General features: G+C 41.6%; 1 protein-coding gene across 2 annotated transcripts in view; it reads left to right on the plus strand.

The window, feature by feature from the left end:
* Positions 1 to 23,466, plus strand: part of LOC105491187 (farnesyl-diphosphate farnesyltransferase 1) — a 33,871-nt gene that overhangs the window by 8,196 nt on the left and 2,209 nt on the right. For both annotated transcript variants that reach the window (XM_011757361.2, XM_011757360.2), the window contains 4 exons: positions 11,180 to 11,308; positions 15,160 to 15,351; positions 19,220 to 19,396; positions 20,492 to 20,644. In XM_011757361.2, coding sequence (XP_011755663.1) covers positions 11,180 to 11,308; positions 15,160 to 15,351; positions 19,220 to 19,396; positions 20,492 to 20,644 — 651 coding nt within the window. The remainder of the gene's footprint in view (positions 1 to 11,179; positions 11,309 to 15,159; positions 15,352 to 19,219; positions 19,397 to 20,491; positions 20,645 to 23,466) is intronic.

Here is a 23,466-nt window from a genome sequence, read left to right on the forward strand (position 1 = left end):
GTGGACAGATGGAGAGTCCTCCGCCAAAGAAATGAATCTTTGATTCATCTGCATAGTGGGAGCAATATTTAAAAAAAAAAAAAAAAAAGGAATATTTGGGGAAGACTCTTTTGGTGCAAAGGCTATTTCAGATTGCTGAGATCAGACCTTCAGTACCAAAGCCCAAAATAGAGTACAACACGATACAAATGAGAAGAAAATATCTGAAGAATAATTCGAGTTTATACAGTACAATTCAAAAGAAGAAAGAAAATTTATGACGAGTAACTGGGTGAGAATTAGAGCTGCAACCCTGGGAAGGTCCTGGTGATTTGGCTCTCACAAGACACCCGATGACCAGAGGATGGGTTTCCTTTGATGGGAAATCTGTGACCATTCATGGATGGGCCTCTGAATTCTGCCAAAGCAGAGGAAGTAGTCATACCCCATTTATAATGGAAGCACATTCTCACTTAGAAACAACTAATATTATTCTAGCTGGACCTAGCCTGAAATTCCATAGTCACTTCAGAATGGTAACAGTGAACCCTGGGCTCTGGTGGTGGGTTTAAGTGAACTATGTTGTTTTTATTTGTGTATATTTCCTATCATGAATACATATTATTTTGTCAAAAGAGTCAATCTTTTAAATCACATAATCTTGAAAAAGTCATTTAATTGCCATAAACAGCCAAATTACTTTTGACTTGAGTAGATTCATAATAATTAAAAAATTTCTGGGGCATGGGATAAATGTCTTAGGTATTACATAAGTCAAGGCAGCCCTGTCCACTCAGCAAAAGTGAAAGAATATGAAAGCGTGTGAATGCTAACATAATTTTGGGGAATATCACTAGCAGATTTCCAGATGATATTCCAATATGTTTGTAAAACTTCAGTGTCTTCCTTTGTTCATACAGTGTTCCGGTGGAAAATAATGCTGAGTTCTGGAAGGTTTCAGATGTGAACACTGAACTGATCGTTTTCTCTTTTGGGTAGTAGAGTTAGAGATGCAGTCCTCTGGAAAGCAGAGTTGCCCTGGGGAGAGTAAAAGGGAGCAGAAAGCGCAAGCCAGGCACAGCTATTTTTGCTGTTGTTAACCTTTTGTATCCTTACGAATATAAAGATGTACTAAGTTGTGTGTTTTGTGTGCATATATAATTTTAAGCTGCTTGAATTATGGGTCCCTCCAGTCTGTGATTCAGCTTGAGATGGGACTGTATGGGAATTAATAGTGCCTTGTCTTCTTAAGGAATGATTTGTATATGTGCTGATGTAGCCCAGCATCTCTTTGAAACCAGTTGTGTGGGGCTAGGCCTGCAATCAGCTTTTGACTAAGACGTCCCAGGATAGAACAAGTAGTGTAAAAGAGGAGTAATAGCTTGGCCTCACTCACACAGTACTGCTCTTAAACTTGGGCAAGTGGAACTCCTCACTTTAGAGGGCCCCATGGGGTGAGGGGTCACGTGGGAATGTGCTTATTCAGCTCTCATGGGCTCTCCTACACCACGTTCTGGACATCTGGAGTTCCTTGCCCCGAATCCCTGAGCCCATGTCCGCATCCACACAGTCTGTTTCCTAAGGTCCGTCCATCTCCTCCAGGTGGGAACATGCCACCATTGACTGTGCCCTTGGGCCTGAGTGATGGCCCAGGGCTGTGTTGGGGAGTGTCGTGGATAGATCCTGGCACTAAGGGCTGGGATATCCTCTCAAATGAATGTGAGGTGCCTCCTGTGCTGGAGAGAGCGGGATTCAGGAAGCAGTGGAAGGGAAGAGCCTGGGATATGAGAATCAGCTGTCTGTGCCCTGCTGCCTTTTGGAATAAAACTCTGAGGGACTAAGAATTTTAAATTCAAACCTGAATCAACCAGGTTGTTAGGAAAAATGTTCGTCAAGGCAGGAGGATAGAATATATTTTATTTAACAAGTTGTTAACTCGATTGATCATTTAAAAATTTTTAGCTACATGTAGTAGGCCTCCATTTGTCCTCTTATCCCAGGCCTTGCAGGCTTGTTTAGGAATAAGCCTCAATACAGTATTCTAACCAAGTGACCTCCATCTCGATGTACAGTAGATTGAACCTGATGCTTTATGCGTTAGTAGAACTTTCTAGAACTCTCATTGTATATTAGGGGTTCGATTAGAGCACAGTCATGCATCACTTAATGAGTGGCACAGGATACATTCTGAGAAATGCATCGATAGATGATTTCATCATTTTGCGAACATCATAGAGTGTACTCACACATACCAAGATGGCATAGCTACTACACGTGTAGGCTCTGTGGTACAGCCCATTGCTCCAAGGCTGCACACCTCTGCAGGACAGTGCTGTACTGAATGCTGCAGGCAATTGGAGCACAGTGGTATTTGTGTCTTTAAACATAGAAAAGATTTAGTAAAAATACGGTGTTACAGTCTTAAGGGACCAACGTTGTATTTGCAGTCGTCGTCGACTGAAACATCATTATACAATCCATGACCACGTATCTTTCTCACCTGGTACTAGTGGAAAGCTAGAAAGCTTAGAACTCTACCTGTAAACAGAATTTAAGTAATAATACAGCCTTATTTCCTTATTTTTAAATGATAATAGCGATAATAGCATTCACTTATTGAGCAATTTACTATGAGTTAGTTGCTAAATATATTTCATTGTTAATTTACTCTTTGTATTATTTTATCTACAACATCGTTTAACAGGGAAATTACCTAGTATATAACATACTGCTATTATCTACATTTTATGTAGATGAGTAAACTGAGGCACAGAGAAATTAAGTACTTTGCCTAGGATTACCTGTAAAGTTAAGTGGCAGAATCAGTGAATCTGGAAGGTCTGGCTTCAGATCCCTTGTGCTTAGTCACTGGCATACTTTACTGCCACTTTAAAAAAAAAATGGTTGAAAACACAAAGCCAACAAACCAAAAACAGTTTAAACATAGGCAAAGGTAGACCCACCCAGTGTTTTGATCACAGTACTCCTAAGGTTTATAATCAGAGGAATTTGTATTTGTATTCCCTGCTACTCTTACCTCCTATGTGGGATTTGGCCTTTCTCCATTATCCCTGTGGACTTGCTCTAGTACCTTCCTTCTTGTACTTGGAGTCACCAGAAAGTGATCTGAGAACATAGGAAACTACTGTGTTGTGGAACAGAATTACCTGGAAGGGGAAAAGGCCCTCCTGGCTCAATTCACATGTCAGGGCTTATTGTACCCAGGGAATATACAAAACTGGGCACTGAGTGTGGAGTCAGCAAAGCCCTGTCCGTCCTCTGGGTTTCTGGGAAAAACCATAGAGCTCTTCATTGTCACTTTCTCCTGTATACTTTTGTTTTTACTTTTGGAACTGTACGATTATATAATAAATACCACAAGTTGTTGGAAGGATAGGTCAAGTTCAGAAGTGAAAGTGTTTTGGAGGAGTCTAAGCTCCTCCCCACTCTCATTGGCCTTTCCTCTCTAATAAATAGAACTGGTCTAGCCAAGGATCTGTGGAAAGAGCAGAGTCCTATGGAGATTCAGGGATTCTAATAACCTCTTGTTGAATCACTAGTTTGTTTCAGCCACAAGAAGGAATTATCTTTTGGCATTAGCTTGAACAGCTGTTCTGCAAAGAACAACTTTTTGGAAAGAGTTCTGGAAAGACCAGATTGATTTGATTGATTTGATTTTTTTTTTTTTTTTTTTTTTTGGGAGGGGCATGGGGGTGTTGACAGTTGATGTTAATCAGAAATCCTAAGTTCTGTGAATTCCTGGTGCTTTGCAATCAGCCGGCCACCTGATTTTCCTCTGGGCCCTTAATTTTAGGTGTTTTCCGAGAAAGTTTTTCTAACTTTTCTGTAAACACAGACTGAGTATATTGCACACTTTCAATGTTTAACCAAATCTCTCCACTGTTTGCAGTATTATATGTAGGTTGTTTTAAGACTTCCCATGGTGTTTTTATATTGTAATTCGTCAACCTATGAACAATTCTTTGAAGTTAAAACAAGATATTTGGGCAGTAACAATAAATTTTTAAAACATCAATTCAACTTTTCTACATTAGGGCTTGGACTATGGAAAAAGTATTGGGCAGCATACCTCATATTGAGTTGTTTAATGAATGTAAAAGTATAGCCTTAATAGTGAGAGAGACTCTGTAGCTTCATAATATAAATTGGGTAACTAATGAGATGAAATGGTTGGCAGATCTGCTCACTAGAATCTAAGCTCTTCAAGGGTCTGAGTTTTTTTGTTTTCTTTTTTTTTTATTATTTTACTTTTAAGTTCTAGGGTACATGTGTGCAACGTGCAGGTTTGTTACATAGGTACACATGTGCCTTGTTGGTGTGCTGCACCCATCAACTCGTCATTTACATTAGGTATTTCTCCTAATGCTATCCTTCCCCCAGACCCCCACCCCCAACAGGCCCTGGTACGTGATGTTCCCCTCACTGTGTCTACGTGTTGTCATTGTTCAACTCCCACTTACGAGTGAGAACATGCAGTGTTTAGTTTTCTGTCCTTGTGATATTTTGCCGAGAATGATGGTTTCCAGCTTCATCCATGTCCCTGCAAAGGACATGAACTCATTCTTTTTTATGGCTGCATAGTATTCCATGGTGTATATATGCCACATTTTCTTTATTCAGTCTATTATTGATAGACATTTGGGTTGGTTCCAGGTCTTTGCTGTTGTGAATAGTGCCACAGTAAACATACGTGTGCATGTGTCTTTATAGTGGCATGATTTATAACCCTTTGGGTATATACCCAGTAATGGGATTGTTGGGTCAAATGGTATTTCTAGTTCTAGATCCTTGAGGAATCGCCACACTGTCTTCCACAATGGTTGAACTAATTTACACTCTCGCCAACAGTGTAAAAGCATTCCTATTTCTCTACATCCTCTCCAGCTTCTGTTGTTTCCTGACTTTTTAATGATCGCCTTTCTAACTGGTGTGAGATGGTATCTCATTGCGGTTTTGATTTGCATTCCTCTGATGACCAGTGATGATGTGCATTTTTTCATGTTTGTTGGCTGCATAAATATCTTATTTTGAGAAGTGTCTGTTCATATCCTTTGCCCATTTTTTGATGGGATTGTTTGTTTTTTTCTTGTAAATTTGTTATAGTTCTTTGTAGATTCTGGATATTAGCCCTTTGTCAGATGGATAGATGCAAAAATATTCTCCCATTCTGTAGGTTGCCCGTTCACTCTGATGATAGTTTCTTTTGTTGTGCAGAAGCTCTTTAGTTTAATTAGATCCCATTTGTCTATTTTGGCTTTTGTTGCCATTGCTTTTGGTGTTTTAGTCATGAAGTCTTTGCCCATGCCTATGTCCTGAATGGTATTGCCACGGTTTTCTTCTAGGGTTTTTGTGGTTTTAGGTCTTACATTTAAGTCTTTAGTCCATCTTGAGTTAATTTTTTATAAGGTGTAAGGAAGGAATCTAGTTTCAGCTTTCTACATATGGCTAGCCAGTTTTCCCAGCACCGTTTATTAAATAGAGAATCCTTTCCCCATTGCTTGTTTTTGTCAGGTTTGTCAAGGATCCGATGACTGTAGATGTGTGGTGTTATTTCTGAGGCCTCTGTTCTGTTCCATTGGTCTATATATCTGTTTTGGTACCAGTACCATGCTGTTTTGGTTACTGTAGCCTTGTAGTATAGTTTGAAGTAAGGTAGTGTGATGCCTCCAGCTTTGTTCTTTTTGCTTAGGATTGTCTTGGCTATGCAGGCTCTTTTTTGATTCCATATGAAATTTAAAGTAGTTTTTTTCTAATTTTGTGAAGAAAGTCAATGGTAGCTTGATGGGGATAGCTTGAATTTATAAATTACCTTGGGCAGTATGGCCATTTTCACTGTATTGATTCTTCCTATCCATGAGCATATAATGTTCTTCCATTTGTTTATGTCCTCTTTTATTTCGTTGAGCAGTGGTTTGTAGTTCTCCTTGAAGAGGTCCTTCCCATCCATTGTAAGTTGGATTCCTAGATATTTTATTCTCTTTGTAGCAATTGTGAATGGGAGTTGACTCATGATTTGGCTCTCTGTCTGTTCTTGGTGTATAGGAATGCTTGTGATTTTTGCACATTGACTTTTGTATCCTGAGACTTTGCTGAAGTTGCTTATCAGCTTAAGGAGATTTTCGGCTGAGGTGATGGGGTTTTCTAAACACACAATCATGTCATCGGCAAACAGACAATTTGACTTCCTCTTTTCCTAACTGAATGCTCTTTGTTTCTTTCTCTTGCCTGATTGCCCTGGCCAGAACTTCCATTACTGTGTTGAATAGGAGTGGTGAGAGAGGGCATCCTTGTCTTGTGCAGGTTTTCAAAGGGAATGCTTCCAGTTTTTGCCCATTCAGTATGATATTGGCTGTGGGTTTGTCATAAATCGCCCTTATTATTTTGAGATACGTTCCATCAATACCTAGTTTATTGAGAGTTTTTAGCATGAAAGACTGTTGAATTTTGTCAAAGGCCTTTTCTGCGTCTATTGAGATAATCATGTGGTTGTTGTCATTGGTTCTGTTTATGTGATGGATTACGTTTTTTGATTTGCATGTATTGAACCAATCTTACATCCCAGGGATGAAGCTGATTTGATTGGGGTGGATAAGCTTTTTGATGCGCTGCTGGATTCGATTTGCCAGTATTTTATTGGGATTTTCGCATTAATGTTCATCAGGGATATTGGCCTAAAATTCTCTTTTTTTGTTGTGTCTCTGCCAGGCTTTGGTATCAGGATGATGCTGGCCTCATAAAATGAGTTAGGGAGGAGTCCCTCTTTTTCTTTTGATTGGAATAGTTTCAGAAGGAATGGTACCAGCTCCTCTTTGTACCTCTGGTAGAATTTGGCTGTGAATCTGTCTGGTCCTGGACTTTCTTTGGTTGGTAAGTTGCCTCAATTTCAGAACCTGTTATTGGTCTATTCAGAGATTCAACCTCTTCCTGGTTTAGTCTTGGAAGGGTGTACGTGTCCAGGAATTTCTCCATTTCTTCTGGATTTTCTAGTTTATTTATGTAGAGGTGTTTATAGTGTTCTCTGTTCGTAGTTTGTATTTCTGTGGGATCAGTGGTGATATCCCCTTTATCATTTTTTATTATGTCTATTTGATTCTTCTCTCTTTTCTTTATTAGTCTTGCTAGCAGTCTATCAATTTTGTTGATCTTTTCAAAAAACCAGCTTCTGGATTCATTGATTTTTTTGAAGGGTTTTTTGTGTCTGTATCTCCTTCAGTTCTACTCTGATCTTAGTTATTTCTTGCCTTCTGCTGACTCTTCAATGTGTTTGCTCTTGCTTCTCTAATTCTTTTAATTGTGATGTTAGGGTGTCGATTTTAGATCTTTCTTGCTTTCTCTTGCAGGCATTTAGTGCTATAAATTTCCCTCTCCACACTGCTTTAAATGTGTCCCAGACATTCTGGTATGTTGTGTCTTTGTTCTCTTCGGTTTCAAAGAACATCTTTATTTCTGCCTTCATTTCGTTATTTACCCAGTAGTCATTCAGGAGCAGGTTGTTCAGTTTCCTTGTAGATGTGTGGTTTTGAGTGAGTTTATTAATCCTAAGTTCTAATTTGGTTGCACTGTGGTCTGAGAGACAGTTTGTTATAATTTCTGTTCTTTTACATTTGCTGAGGAGTGTTTTACTTCCAATTATGTGGTCAATTTTAGAATAAGTGTAATGTGGTGCTGAGAAGAATGTATATTCTATTGATATGGGGTGGAGAGTTCTGTAGATGTCTGTTAGGTCCGCTTGGTCCAGAGCTGAGTTCAAGTCCTGGATATCCTTGTTAACCTTCTGTCTCATTGATCTGTTGTCTGATATGACAGTGGAGTGTTAAAGTCTCCCATTATTATTGTGTGGGAGCCTAAGTCTCTTTGTAGGTCTCTAAGGACTTGCTTTATGAATCTGGGTGCTCCTGTATTGGGTGCATATATATTTAGGATAGCTCTTCTTGTTGAATTTATCTCTTTACCATTATGTAGTGGCCTTCTTTGTCTCTTTTGATCTTTGTTGATTTAAAGTCTGTTTTATCAGAGTCTAGGATACTTTTTTTTTGCTTTCCATTTGCTTGGTAGATCTTCCTCCATCCGTTTATTTTGAGTCTGTCTGTGTCTTTGCACGTGAGATAGGTCTCCTGAATACAACACACTGATGGGTCTTGACTCTTTATCCAGTTTGCCAGTCTGTGTCTTTTAATTGGGGCATTTAGCCCATTTACATTTAAGGTAATATTGTTATGTTTGAATTTGATCCTGTCATTATGATGGTAGCTGGTTATTTTGCCCATTAGTTGATGCAGTTTCTTCATAGTGTCGATGGTCTTTACAATTTGGCATGTTTTTGCAGTGGCTGGTGCTGGTTGTTCCTTTCCATGTTTAGTGCTTCCTTCAGGAGCTCTTGTAACGCAGGCCTGGTGGTGACAAACTCTCTGAGCATTTGTTTGTCTGTAAAGGATTTTATTTGTCCTTCACTTATGAAGCTTAGTTTGGCTGGATATGAGATTGTGGGTTGAAAATTCTTTTAAGAGTGTTGAATATTGGCCCCCACCCTCTTCTGGCTGGTAGGGTTTCTGCCGAGAGATCTGCTGTTAGTCTGATGGGCTTCCTTTTGTGGGTAACCCGACCTTTCTCTATGGCTGCCTTTAACATTTTTTCCTTCATTTCAACCTTGGTGAATCTGACAATTATGTATCTTGGGACTGCTCTTCTCAAGGAGTATCTTTGTGGTGTTCTCTGTATTTCCTGAATTTGAATGTTGGCCTGCCTTGCTAGGCCTGGATAATATTGTGAGGAATGTTTTCTAACTTGGTTCCATTCTCCCCATTACTTTCAGGTACACCAATCAAATGTAGATTTGGTCTTTTCACATAATCCCATATTCAGGTACACCAATATTCAGGTACACCAATCAAATGTAGGGTACACCATATTCAGGTACACAAATCAAATGTAGATTTGGTCTTTTCACATAGTCCCATATTTTCCTGAAGGCTTTGTTCATTTCTTTTCACTCTTTTCTCTCTAATCTTGTCTTCTTGCTTTATTTCATTAATGTGATCTTCAGTCACTGATATCCTTTCTTCCACCTGATCAAATCAGCTCTTGAAGCTTGTCTATGCTTCACGAAGTTCTCGTACTGTGGTTTTCAGCTCCATCAGGTCATTTAAGCTCTTCTCTACACTGGTTATTCTAGTTAGCCATTTGTCCAACCTTTTTTCAAGGTTTTAAGCTTCCTTGTGATGGGTCAGAACGTGCTCCTTTAGCTCGGAGAAGTTTGTTATTACCAACCTTCTGAAGCCTACTTCTGTCAGTTCCTCAAACTCATTCATCCAGTTTTGTTCCCTTGCTGGTGAGGAGTTCCGTTCCTTTGGAGGAGAAGTGGTGTTTTGGTTTTTGGAATTTTCAGCATTTCTGCTCTGATTTCTCCCCATCTTATCTACCTTTGGTCTTTGATGTTGGTGACCTATGGATGGGGTTTTGGTGTGGATGTCGTTTTTGTTGATGTTGATACTATTCCTTTCTGTTTGTTAGTTTTCCTTCTAACAGAGAGGCCCGTCAGCTGCAGGTCTGTTGGAGTTCGCTGAAAGTTCACTCTAGACCCTGTTTGCCTGGGTATCACCAGCGGAGGCTGCAGAACAGCAAATATTGCTGCCTGATCCTTCTCTGGAAGCTTCGTCCAAGAGGGGCATCCACCTGTATGAGGTGTCTGTTGGCCCCTACTGGGAGGAGTCTCCCAATCAGGCTACATGGAGGTCAGGGACCCACTTGAGGAGGCAGTCTGTCCATTATCGGAGTTCGAACACCATGCTGGGAGAACCACTGCTGTCTTCAGAGCTGTCAGGCAGGGACGTTTAAGTCTGCAGAAGCTGTCTGCTGCCTTTTGTTTAGATATGCCCTTCTCGCAGAGGTGGAATCTAGAGAGGCAGTAGGACTTGCTGAGCTGTGGTGGACTCCTCCCAGTTTGAGCTTCCCTGCTGCTTTGTTTACACTGTGAACATAGAACTGCCTATTCAAGCCTCAGCAATGGCAGACGTGCCTCCCCTCGCCAAGCTCCAGCATCCCAACTTGATCTCAGACTGCTGTGCTAGCAGCGAGCAAGGCTCCATGGGCATGGGACCTGCCAAGCCAGGCACTGGAGGGAATCACCTGGTCTGCCAGTTGTGAAGACCGTGGGAAAAGCGCAGTATTTGGGTAGAGGTGTACTGTTCCTCCAGGTACAGTCACTCGCGGCTTTCCTTGGCTAGGAAAGGGAAATCCCCTGACCCCTTGTGCTTCCCGGGTGAGGCGATGCCCCGCCCTGCTTCAGCTCGCCCTCCGTAGGCTGCACCCACTGTCCAACCAGTCCCAATGAGATGCACCAGGTACCTCAGTTGGAAATGCAGAAATCACCCGTTGTCTGTGTTGATCTTGCTGGGAGCTGTAGACCAGAGCTGTTCCTATTTGGGCATCTTGGAAGCAGCTCCGGGTCTGAGTTTCTGTTTGTGTCTGTGATGTACATCCCCAGTGCCTAGAATGATGCTTGTTACATAGGAAGTGCTTGATCCATGTTTGCACAAATGAATCTTTCTCATAATGAGGTTTGTCTAAACAAGCTGTTCTCCCTAAAATTCTTATACCCAGCTTTCTTTATGTTGAAGCATCTCATTATACATTGGAAAGATGAAATGTGTAGTGAGACTTTGAATCTTCTTTTTAATCTAGAAACGTTAGCATTTTTAGACCCTTCTATTAGAATATTTATAAAATTTATGGAATAATAAGAAACATGAGGCTGGGCACAGTAGCTCACACCTGTAATCCCAGCAGTTTGGGAGGCCAAGGCTGGTGGATCATGAGGTCAGGAGTTTGAGACCAGCCTAGCCAGCATGGTGAAACCCCATTTCTACTAAAAATATAAAAATTAGCTGGGCGTGGTGGTGCATTCCTGTAATCCCAGCTATTCGGGAGGCCGAGGCAGGAGAATCATTTGAACCCGGGAGGCGGAGTTTGCAGTGAGCTGAGATCGCGCCATTGCACTCCAGCCCGGGCAACATTGCGGGACTCCGTCTCAAACAAAAACAAAACATGTATGACCTAAATTAGGCTTATAGATGAACCACTGCAGAGTGATAATTAATTCCACCATTGTTTGCCTTGTGATCTTTGGTGCCATGTCTGTACATATTTCATGATTTCTGTGTTTTTACGGTTTCTATTTCAGATCTCCCTCGAGTTTAGAAATCTGGCTGAGAAATACCAAACGGTGATTGCCGACATTTGCCAGAGAATGGGAATTGGGATGGCAGAATTTTTGGATAAGCATGTGACCTCTGAGCAGGAGTGGGACAAGGTTAGTTTTATAAAACAGTGTCTGTGTGTGATGTATTAGACACAGCTAGCAGTCCTCATAGTGAAGCGCAGAACAAGAAAAGTTGTTCACTAGTTCCAGGCCCTCTGGTTTTACAATTCATCTGTTTAGGTTGAATGTCTCATCATAAACACTTGGTTCCAGAGGTGATTCCAAAGCAGCAGCTATGTAGGATATCGGCCAGGTGAGGAGGAGGGGCTGGAGAGAAGTGATTATCTAGACAAAGGGATGTAATTGACCATGAAGATTAAACTACACATCAAAACATAAGGTAGGGTTAGGAGTCTTGCCTATTTTTCATAGGAATGGTGTTTGCGAGACTTATCACCTCTGTGGAAGCAAAGACATTTTATTAATTTATTTTAAAGCCAGTCAAACTGAACAATCAAAGACATTTCAAACATCTAAAGTGTTGATGTATTTCATACCTTTAACAGTGCTTAAATTAGGATCTCCAAAGAGATGCTGCTACATAGTCACCAAGTTAGTGGGTCCAAGGTCTTGGGCCTCTTAATTTTTCAAACCTCAAAACATAACAGCAACGTCTTTGGAACTGCTGGTTTGTGCTTCCCAAGTTAACAGCATATAATGAGTGCTAGAAATCAATTTCTGCATTTAAGGTGAAGTTAGCCGGGCACTGTAGTTTACCTGTAATCTCAGCACTGTGGTTTACCTGTAATCTCAGCCCTTTGGGAAGCTAAGGTGAGAGGATCATTTGAGCCCAGGACACAAGCCTAAGCAACATAGCGAGACCCCATCCCTCAAAAAATTAAAAAATTAGCAGGGCATTGGTGGCATGTGCCTGTGGTCCCAGCTACTCTGGAGGCTGAGGTGTGGGAGGATTGCTTGAGCCTGAGAGTTCAAGGTTGCAGTGAGCCATGATTGTGCCACTGCACTCCAACCGGGGTGACAGAGCAAGACCCCATCTGAAAGAAAATAAAGTTGAAGTTAAAACTTCTGGCCAAGAACCAGCACTGGTTATGATAGTAACTTCATTTTCTGTTGTGCAGCTTTATTCAGGAAACTTAATTGTAGGTTGTTGAATAGACGTTCTGATCAGATAAAACTGAATTTTTTTGAGACAGGGTCTTGCTCTGTCATCCAGGCTGGTGTGTAGTGGTGTGATCACAGCTCACTGCAGCCTCAACCTCCTGGGCTCAAATGATCCTCCCACCTCAGCCTCCTAAGTAGCTGTAACTACAAGTGCATGCCACCATACCAGGCTAATTTTTGTATTTTTTTTTTTGTAGAGAGAGGGTTTTGCCATGTTGCCCAGGCTAGTCTCAAACTCCTGACATCAAACAGTCCTCCCACTCCAGCCTCCCAAATGTTGGGATTACAGGCATAAGCTACTACTGCACCCAGCCAAATATTTTAAGGAGTTATTTTTTTCTTCAACTTTGGAGGAAGATGAATTATATACGTCTCCATTTTAGGAGTATTTCTACCAAAAGAACTATTATCTTAAAATACATTTTTGGATAGTACTATAGATATACTAATGATTTTTTTAAAATTTCTAGTAATTCTTTTTAAGATTTTGTATAGCTGCCCAAAGCTAATTTATTTACACGTAATTTCAGCAAAATGTTACTTTTTTCATGTTACTTTTCTCCTAGAACAAATTTCAAGTGCTTTCTCTTCGCCTGTTCATTGTGCCCCCAATTAGTCTCTGGCCTTGTGTTACTTTCAATCAGAGACGACTTTTTTTTTTTTGAGACAGGGTCTCACTCTGTCACGTAAACTGGAATCCAGTGGCCCAAACAAGGCGGCCTTGACCTCCCAGGCTCAAGCAATCTTCCTTGCCTCAGCCTCGTGAGTAACTGGGACCACAGGCATGTTGCTACCGTGCCTGGCTAATCTATTTTAATTTGTATTGTTTTTGAGACAGGGTCTTGCTCTGTCGCTCAGGCTGGAGTGCAGTGGCATGATCAAGGCTGACTGCAGCCTCGACCTTCTGCGCTCAAGCAGTCCTCTCACCTCCACCTCCCGATTAGCTGGGACTATCGGTGCACACCACCACACCTGGCTAATTTTTGTAATTTTTTGGTAGAGACAGGTTTTCATCATGTTGCCCAGGCTGGTCTTGAGCTCCTGGACTCAAGCAATCCACCTGCCTTGGCCTCCCAGGTGTGAGCCACCACAGTCAGCCTTTTAAAATTTTTTACAGAGATAGGGTCTTGCTTTGTTGGCCAGGCTTGGTCTAAAACTCCTGGGCTCAAGCAATCCCCTCTCCACAGCCTCCCAAAATTCTGGGATTACAGGGGTGAACTTTGGTCATTGCCGAACTTTTACCCTTCCTAATGACACTCCAGAGCTTACCTTCTTTACTTTTCTCTTCTTAAGTTAACTAATAGACAATTATTGTATGTGAATGTTGTGTTAAGTTGTCTTAGGATACCCTTTTCAGAGGAGGATAACTTTTAACAAATTGGTGTCTTGGAAAAAAAGTATTTGACAATTAAGACTTGCATTTACTGAAATCTCTGTTGAGAGAGGGGAAGTTACGCTATCTCTAAAAGAAAGATTAAAAAGAAAAAAAAGGGGGAAGTTTTAGCAAAGTTGTTAAAGCCTGACACTTAAGTCAGACTACCTAGTTTTGAACCCTTAGCCCCTGCCACAAACATGGCAGCCCCACCTTCCTGGGTTCAAGTGATCCTCCTACTTCAGCCTCCTGAGTAACTGGGACCACTGGCATGTGCCACCCTGCCTGGCTAATTTTTTTTTTCTCAGATGGGCAATGTTGGGCAAGTTAATTAACTTCTTTGTGCCTCAGTTTCCTCATCTGAAATGGAGATCATAGTGCTATGTACCTGATAAATGTTTGTGAGGATTGAATGTGCAAAGTTCTTAAAACAGTGTCAAGAACATATGATAGTTATTTGTTCTTTCACATAATGGTGATTCTGAGGGCCTGCAGATCTTGAAATGTTTTCAGGTTGGTCAAAAAAAGATTCAACTATACTTAGTATTGTCTTAGTTTCTGTTAGCCAGAATATTCCATCATTCATCGTTGCCTTCTCTCACAATTTTATGTATCAAAAAGTTTATTGTAAAGCTAGGCCGGGCATGGTGTCTTGGGCCTGTAATTCCAGCAGTTTGGGAGGCCAAGGCGGGCAGATCAGTTGAGGTCAGGAGTTCAAGACCAGCATGGCCAACATGGTGAAACCCTGTCTCTACTAAAAATACAAAAATTTGCTGGACATGGTGGTGGGCGTCTATAATCCCAGCTACTCAGGAGGCTGAGGCAGGAGAATCACTTGAACCCAGGAGGCAGAGGTTGCAGTGAGTCGAGATTGTGCCACTGCACTGCAGCCCAGGTGACAAAGTGAGACTTGATCTAAAAAAAAAAAAAAAAAAAAAAGTTTATTGTAAGGTAAGGCTAGACACAGTGGTGTTTGCCTACAATCCCAGCTATTTGGGAAGCTGAGGCATAAAGATTGCTTGAGCCCAGGAGTTTGAGTCTAACGTGGGCAACATATGAGACTCCATCTCTTAAAAAATAATAATAAAATAAAAAATGTTTACTAGACTAGTTTTTTTCAATAGCCTTTTATTATAGTAGCAGTACATGTGCATTGTAGAAATTTAGAAAATACAGGTAAAAAATAAAAACATCAGATTCCCATCAGCCAGAGACTGCTGTTAAATCTTTGAGCACATCTTTCTTGGATGTTTTTTTAAAATCCTGGTATGTATATTTGTATTTTAAAATCAAAATGCATTCTTTCCCATTCTGTTTCGAACCTGCTTTTTTGGAGCTAATGATCTCTAGTGTGTCCCTTTCAATAAAAATTCCATGATTAAAGTACTTTAAACATCATCTCTTGCAGTACTGCCACTATGTCGCTGGGCTGGTAGGAATCGGCCTTTCCCGCCTCTTCTCGGCTTCAGAGTTCGAAGACCCCTTAGTTGGTGAAGATACGGAACGTGCCAACTCTATGGGCCTGTTTCTGCAGAAAACAAACATCATTCGTGACTATCTGGAAGACCAGCAAGAAGGAAGAGAGTTTTGGCCTCAAGAGGTAACAGATTCAGGGTATTTTGGGGGAAAAAAATTTTAGACATTCTCTGAAAAATCATTTCACTCTTGAGGTTGGGAGTGACAGAAGCACAAGTCAGACCTCCCCCAGGCAACATAAGAGGATGTGGAAAATAGGATCGTTTGAGATGAGTGTGCTTCAGGTAGACTGGCTAAATCGCAGGATTTACACGTTGTAATCAGTATATTCAAGCCTTGCTGTCCTTGCTTTCTTTCAGACAGTCTTTCTCCAGGCGGTGGATATGATAACAACCCACGTGCACTAGCTTACCAAAAAGTTCTTAGGAAGGGCTTTGTTCAGCCCGGCACACTGGCTTACGCCTGTAATCCCAACACTTTGGGAGGCCGAGGTGGGCGGATCACCTGAGGTCAGCAATTCGAGACCAGCCTGGCCAACATAGTGAAACCCCGTCTTTACTAAAAAATACAAAAATTAGCCAGGCATGGTGGTGTACACCTGTAATCCCAGCTACCCGGGAGGCTGAGGCAGGAGAGTCGCCAGGAAGCAGAGATTGCAGTGAGCTCAGATTGCACCACTGCACTCCAGCCTGGGCGACAGTGAGACTCCATCTCAAAAAAAGAGGAAGGGCTTGGTTCTTCTGCTCAGCCCTGAATCCGTTGCTATGCAGCTGAGTTCTCTGGCCTCACCTGGGTTATGTCTACACAGTACACACAGAATGGATTTCCCCCAAAGAAAGAATTCTGCTGCAAGAAGGGGAAAGGGATGCCAGGTACACAAAACACTCCAGGTGTCTGTAATAAGAGACAAGGGTCGATCTTTAACTTAATTAAAACATGGACAGGGAACGGAAAGGTTTTGATACTGATTTTGTTCAGAAGGAAACTAGAAAATTTTATGACTGTTTCCTGAATTTATTCCAGCATTTACCTTTTGCTTTCCATAAAATTGTTTCCTGCAGCCAAGTACTTTAAATTTTCAAAAAGATGAGTGAGGCGTCTCATACTTGTAATCCCAGTGCTGAGGCCAGGAGTTCAAGACCAGCCTGAGCAACACAGCAAGACACCATCTCTACCAAAATTTTTTGAAAATGATTCTGCTGAAAGAGCAAAAATAAAAATTAAAGAAAGTAGAAAAAAACTAAATTTAAAAAATTAATTGGGCATGGTGGCATGTACCTGTATTCCTAGCTATTCAGGAGGCTGAGGCACAAGGATCCCTTGAGCCCAGGAGCTCAGGGTTGTAGTGAGTTATGATCACACCACTGCACTTCAGCCCAGGTGGCAGAATGAAACCATCTCAAGAAAAACAAGTGACAAAGGGGGAAACAATATTTGCAATTCATAGAGCAGATAAAGGGTTCATATTCCTAATATGAAAAGAACTTCTAAAAGTTAAGAAAAAGACCAACTGCCCCATAGAAAAATGGGCAAGGAGATAAGAACAGATTGTTCACAGCAAGACACATGCAGATGATTATTAAAAATCTGAAAAGATGCTGAGTCTTACTCCTAAGAAAAATTCACATTTAAACTAGCCTGGGGGCTGGGTGTGGTGGCTCACGCCTGTAATCTCCACACTGGGAGGCCAAGGCGGGAACATCACTGAAGCCAGGATATCAAGAACAGCCTGGACAACGTAGTGAGACCCTGTCTTTATAAAAAAAAAAAAAAAAAGTAAAAATTGGCCAGGCGCAGTGACTCCCCGCCTATAATCCCAGCACTTTGAGAGGCCCAGGTGAGTGGATCACTTGAGGTCAGGCGCTTGAGACCAGCCTGTCCAACATGGCAAAACTCCGTCTCTACTAAAATTACAAAAATTAGCCAAGCATGGTGGCATATGCCTGGAGTGCTAGCTACTTAGGAGGCTGATGCAGGAAAATCGCTCAAACCCAGGAGGCAGAGGTTGCAGTGAGCTGAGATCGCATCACTGCACTCCAGCCTGAGTGACAGAGCGAGACTCCATTAAAAAAAAAAATTTAAAAATTAGCTGGGCATAGTGGCATGACCGTATAGTTCTAGCTCCTTGAAAGACTGAGGCAGGAGGATTTCCTGAGCCCAGGAGTTCAAGGCTGCAGTGAACCACGATCATACCACTGCATTCTAGCAGCCTGGGTGACAGAGCAAGACCCTTGTCTCTAAAAAAAACAAAAACAAAAACACTACCCAGAGCTCGGCCACGGCCTTTTAAGTTTCCTAAGCCAGGGTTGAGAAACCACTCTTGTCTACCCATCTTTTGCTGACAACAGGACTCCAAAAAGGGAAGGGGTTTGTCTGGGGATGCACAGTGAGGCAGTGGCTGTCTTGGAAGTGGAGTCTCAGTCTCCCGGCTCCTCGGCCAGCACCTGACCACTGTTCCATTGTCTCCCAGACAGAACATCAGCCACGGGCATGTGATTCATGAGCATGAGCCACACCATCCTGCACACACGGGCGCAGAGCCCTGCTCTTCTCATTCACTTCCTTTATCTGTAAAATAGAATTATTTCTACCACAGTGTGGTGGTGTGAATAAAATGAGATGAACTTCCAGCACAGAATGCTTAATAAAGATTCTGGACATTTCATAGTAGTTAAATCATGCCAAATGTGGTCCTAGGTGATTGGCTTCTTTTGCTAGTGTGTTTTCAGGGCTCTTCCATGCTGGGGCATTGCATCAGTGCTTCATTCCTTTTTATTGCCCAGTATTATTCCACTGTGTGGACAGACCACATTTATCCATTCATCAGTTGAAGGATATTTGGGTTCTTTCCATTTTTTTTGGCTATGGTGAATAGGTTTTGTGTGGATGTGTGTTTTCCTTTTTCTTGGGTCTATACTGAGAAGTGGAATGGCTGGTTCATACAACAGCTCGAACCTTGTGAGGAGCTGCCATACCCTTTTCCAAGGTGGCCCCACCATTTTACATTCCCATCGGCAGTGTGAGAGTTCCAGTTTCTCCACATCCTCACCAACACTTCTTGTTATCTCTTTTTAACTGTATGTATATATACTTAACATTTTCTTATTTATAATGTACATAATAGAGAATTTGCCATTTTAACTATTTTTAAGTGTATCATTCAGTGGCATTAAGTACATTAATGATGTTATATAACCGTCAACGCTATCTTTCCAGAACTTTTGCTAGCTTCAGAGAATCCTCTAAATAATATCATTAAAAATCATCAAGCTGAATCCCACTGTTAGAACTGAGGGTTTTATTTTACTTTCTAATTATCAGGATCCAGGGAGGTAATACACTTAGAGGATAGACTTAGCTTGTTTCCCAGATATGCCTTCTGCAGCATTCTTACCAGAGTAGGAATAGAATATTAGTCATTATTTAGAGGCCTGGCCATCTTGAGAATGTTTAATGTTTAGTCTGCAGTACAATTATAACTATTTTTGTATATTGGGTTATTTTTTTCAGAAGTAGACCGACAGCTCTAAAAGGAGCTGCTTTAGTCTGAATTCGTCCAAGTAGTGCAGCATTGCCCTAATTGTCCAGAAAGACATGTTCTCCGATACTTAACTCACTCCTAGGTTGCAAATGGACCCTTACTGGTAGTCAGAAATAGCCATTGCATGGAGCTGAAAATGAACTTGATCTTGGTGGAGGATGAGTCTGCAGCTAAGAGAGACTTTACTGTATATCATAGGTTTTTTTTGCCACCGCACCCAGCAAATATTTGTATTTTTAGTAGAGACAGGGTTTCACCACCTTGGCCAGGCTGGTCTTGAGCTCCTGACCTCATGATCCACCCTCCTCAGCCTCCCAAAGTGCTGGGATTACAGGCGTGAACCACCGCGCCCAGCCTGTATCATAGTTCTTATGCACAAAGATCCTTTAATATTGTTTATAAATTCTCCCCTATGCACATGCTGACCTGTTCCTTAATCTTATCTGTCTAGGTTTGGAGCAGGTATGTTAAGAAGTTAGGGGATTTTGCTAAGCCAGAGAATATTGACTTGGCCGTGCAGTGCCTGAATGAACTTATAACCAATGCACTGCACCACATCCCAGATGTCATCACCTACCTTTCAAGACTCAGAAACCAGAGTGTGTTTAACTTCTGTGCTATTCCACAGGTAGGGAATGGGACTCCTCTGGGTGGATATGGGGCTAAAGGGAGTGGGGTTGGTGTAAGGGTGGATTTTGCTATGCTGTGTTCAAGGATCTGATTCCTTAAAAAGATGATGGCTCCAGTTGATTTTGCTGGTGGTTTCATAGCACCCCGCTTTGCTTCGAGCTCCCAGACTCAGCTCAGCCTTGAGGTTAAGCCTGCTCCTTTTCAGAACCTTCTTTCTGGATTTCCTCTTTTCCACAGCTGTTCTAAACTAGTTAGGTTCTTATCCTCAGTTAAGTCAAGGTCTTTGGCCTAGATTTATGGGGAGTGCTGGGTAAAACATGGGTGAGGCTGTTATCATTAAAATGTCTTCATTAAGCATCTAATTATTGCTGTCCTTTTCCTAGACCCAGGATAACAAGAACCTGGTCCTGTAGACCTAGTCCCTCAGTATGCTAGGAACTTAACACTTTTTAGTTGCCTTTACCAAGTATTTCAGATACTACTGCAAATAAGTGAAGAAAGTAATGGCATTTAACTGATTTGGGAACTTGGTTTGATCTTGTTCTAATGACCAACTTGGAATGGTGGTTGAAAGTAAAATCTATATCCTTGTCTTATGTTTCAATTTACCTAGAAATAGTTTATCTTTAAGCACAAGAAATTAATCCCCTTCTGTTGTTCTCCCCCTGGCATTAGTTTTAAATATGTAATGATTATGTTTGTTGTAGGAAAATAGAAAAACAAGTAAAACAGAAAATTCTTTCCATATATTATTTTGAAATAGATATTTCAGATCTAATAATCCATTGCTCTAGCATGGAAAATGTTGGATTTACTTGTGTTTGCTTTTTCCAAATAAAATGGAACTTTTGTGGCTAAACTGTAGAGTTGTTTTACGCTGCTTAATTCTGTGTGTTGTTGAGAAAGGCAGGAGTGGAGAAGGTAAAAATCTTGGCATACTTTCTTCGTGGGTATTTTTTCTTGATTAATTACATCTTAGTTCATGAGCAGTTAGCAATTGCCCGTTCGACAGAAGGTTTTCTTACGTTTTTGTGATAATGATAGCTTACAACACCATCTCTTCTTTTTTCCCCTCTCTTCTTGCTCTCTGTAGGTGATGGCCATTGCCACTTTGGCTGCCTGTTACAATAACCAGCAGGTGTTCAAAGGGGCAGTGAAGATTCGGAAAGGGCAAGCGGTGACCCTGATGATGGATGCCACCAATATGCCAGCTGTCAAAGCCATCATATATCAGTATATGGAAGAGGTGGGTTTTTATTTAACTGCTTGGATAATTTGTAGCTACTTTTATGATTTAGTAATGTCACTGTTTAAACATGTTTGGATATTAGATGATCCTAACAACTCACTGTCCTATGGCCTAAAGAGACAGGAATTGATATCCTTTGTTAGGAAAAAAATCTATGCACGGGAGTCGAGCAGATTGCTCACTGCTGTGTAGTGCCCTGGCGAGAGGAGATAAATAGAGCAAGACTGTAGGATGGAGCCCTTGAGTACAATCATAGATTTTGAGCTGCAAGATGATGCCGGAGGCCAACCAAGCTTCTTGCTGATGGTGAGGAATGTGAGGTTGAAGCTTGTCTGTGCTGATGCAGTACGCGATTGAGTGGATCTCTGGCTCCTGGTCCATGTGTTCTGACTCCCAGTCGGGTACTTTCATTATGCCACAGGCTTCAATTGAAAAATCACAGTAGGGAATTTAGGCCAACGAAAGCCATCCAGTTGCAATTATTTCCTAAATTTTCTTTGGAAAATTTCATTTCAAATACCAAAAGCATCCTATAAAAAGAAAACATACCTTCTCAGGTCAAATCTCTAATATCTGACTAGGTTCAGAAAATTTATTTCTGGCCAGGCACAGTATCTCACTCCTGAAATCTCAGCACTTTGGGAGACCAAGGTGGGAGGATCACTTGAGGCCAGGAATTTAAGACCAGCCTGGGTGATATAGCAAGACCCCATTTCTACAAATAATTTAAAAATTAGCTGATCATGATGGTGCACGCCTGTGGTCTCAGCTGCCTCAGGAGGCTGAGGCAGGTGGATCACTTGAGCCTGGGAGGTCGAGGCTACAGTGAGCTGTTATCTCAGCATTGCACTCTAGCCTGGGTGATAGAGTGAGACTTTGTCTCAAAAAAAAATTTTGCTTCTTAGAAACCAGAAGTCTCTGTAATCTCTAGTAATCTCTAGACCCTAGAGCAGTGGTTTGTAAATGGAGGTGATTTGCTCCCCTCCCACAAGAGGACAGGAATCGGGTGCTCCTGGCATCTGGTGAGTAGAGGGCCAGGATGATGCTGTGGTCCTCAGGTGTGATCTTGTTGAGATTGAAACACTATAGAGTTTATGAAAACATACAGGAAGCTCATCATTTTTCCTTTGCCTGAGCTCCCTCCCCAGAAGTTACCACGGTCCATGGTTTTGTACATCCTTCTAGTCCCCTTGTTATGCCTTTACAGGAATATGGTTTGCAACAGTGTTTTCATCTAAATAGAATTATACAAAATAGCTATTTCTGATTTCTCTTGCATGTTGCATATTGTCCTTCTATTTCCTCCCTACCTTCTGTCTGTCATAGAAATGCTGATGTCCAAAACATCAGAGGCACCTATAGAAGTCTAACAGAAGACCAAATTGCTTTTAAAAATCCTAAAATTTTATAGTCACTAGATGAAAGTATTCAGCCACTGACCAAAAAAATTGCTACCAAGGAGGCTCTCCAGTTTGCCATGTAGCCAGGACTTATTTTGAGCTATGTGCCTGGGGTAGTGACCGAGTAGGTGGATAGGAGTAATCTCAGGGAAACTTGAGCCCCAGCCTCATGGCTGCAGTGATAATTTGAACCCAGGTCTGTCAGAATCCATGATGTTAACCCCAATTCTAAGGGGTTCAACTACCCTTTCTAAATGGAATCCTGCCATATTAAGCACCATTTCTTCATTTTATATAAATTAGAAACATTTTATATAGTAAGTTCAGAGTGTTTCGGTTTTGCAGTTTTATTCTGATCACTAGTTTTAGAAACCAGTTTTTAAACACTTTGTGGCCAATTCCATTACTATATTAAAATTCAGATGTATTTGATTTTTCCTTAACTATTGGAATTAAATCCTAGTGGTAATTCATAGTTTGAGGGTCAGGGTGGACAACCCACAGCTGGCCGAGCCCTGTTTTTGTGAATAAAGTTTATCTGAATACAGCCACACCCATTTGCTTCTGTATCTTCTGTGGCTGCTTTTGCAATGGAACGGCCAAGTTGAGGAGCTGCAACGGGGATGACTTGTAAAGCTAAAAATATTTTTTGGCCCTTGAATAAGAGGTTTGCTGACCTCTGGCTTAGGGCATCAGTTGTTTTGTTTAAAGTTATCCAAGTAAAACTCAAGGCGTTTGGGGAGAAATGTTAATACTAATACTTAAGTTGATTTGATTTAGAAAAATCTATGAAGATTTCTAAGTCTTAAGCCACAGAACCTGTTAATGGTTTTAGTTTCAGCAGTAAGGACATTTTACAAGTAAAGTTTTAAATGAAAACATTTTGTATGAAGCCACAAGTCGTCTGGCCTCTTGCTGGTGTCCAGATATGAACACTGATCCTGTTTCTCCTCGCTGACCAAGTCTGTCCTTTGCAGTAAGAAAGGAGGAAATGCTGACTGTAGGATCTCTGGACTTAGTGTTGTAACGAGCATGCACCTGGAAGGGACTTGCCAGAGGACCTCCTCATGCATCTCCAGTGCTTAGTTGAGGACTTGGGAGTGCAGCCCCAGGCCTTCCCAAGCAGGTGGCCACACTCTGCAGGGCCCTCACCCCACCCTGGAGCAGCTGCCGCTTTAAACCAGCCTGGACGCCTGTCAGTTAGGGAGAAGATCAACCTGCTATTTTGGGATATAAATAAATGCTCAGCCAAACGGCCAGAAACCCCCATTCCCCTCTCTGCCAAAGTGATTCCTTGGCAGGGAGAATCTTGTTCGTGTCTCTGCACACTTCCTGTGCCCCTCCTGTGGTTAAGTCAGAGCATCATCAAGCTCTTTGGACCCCAGGTGCCTCGCTGCTCAAGGATGGTCCCAGCCAGCA

Source organism: Macaca nemestrina, chromosome 8 (genome assembly GCF_043159975.1).
Source record: "Macaca nemestrina isolate mMacNem1 chromosome 8, mMacNem.hap1, whole genome shotgun sequence".
NCBI classification, from domain to species: domain Eukaryota; kingdom Metazoa; phylum Chordata; class Mammalia; order Primates; family Cercopithecidae; genus Macaca; species Macaca nemestrina.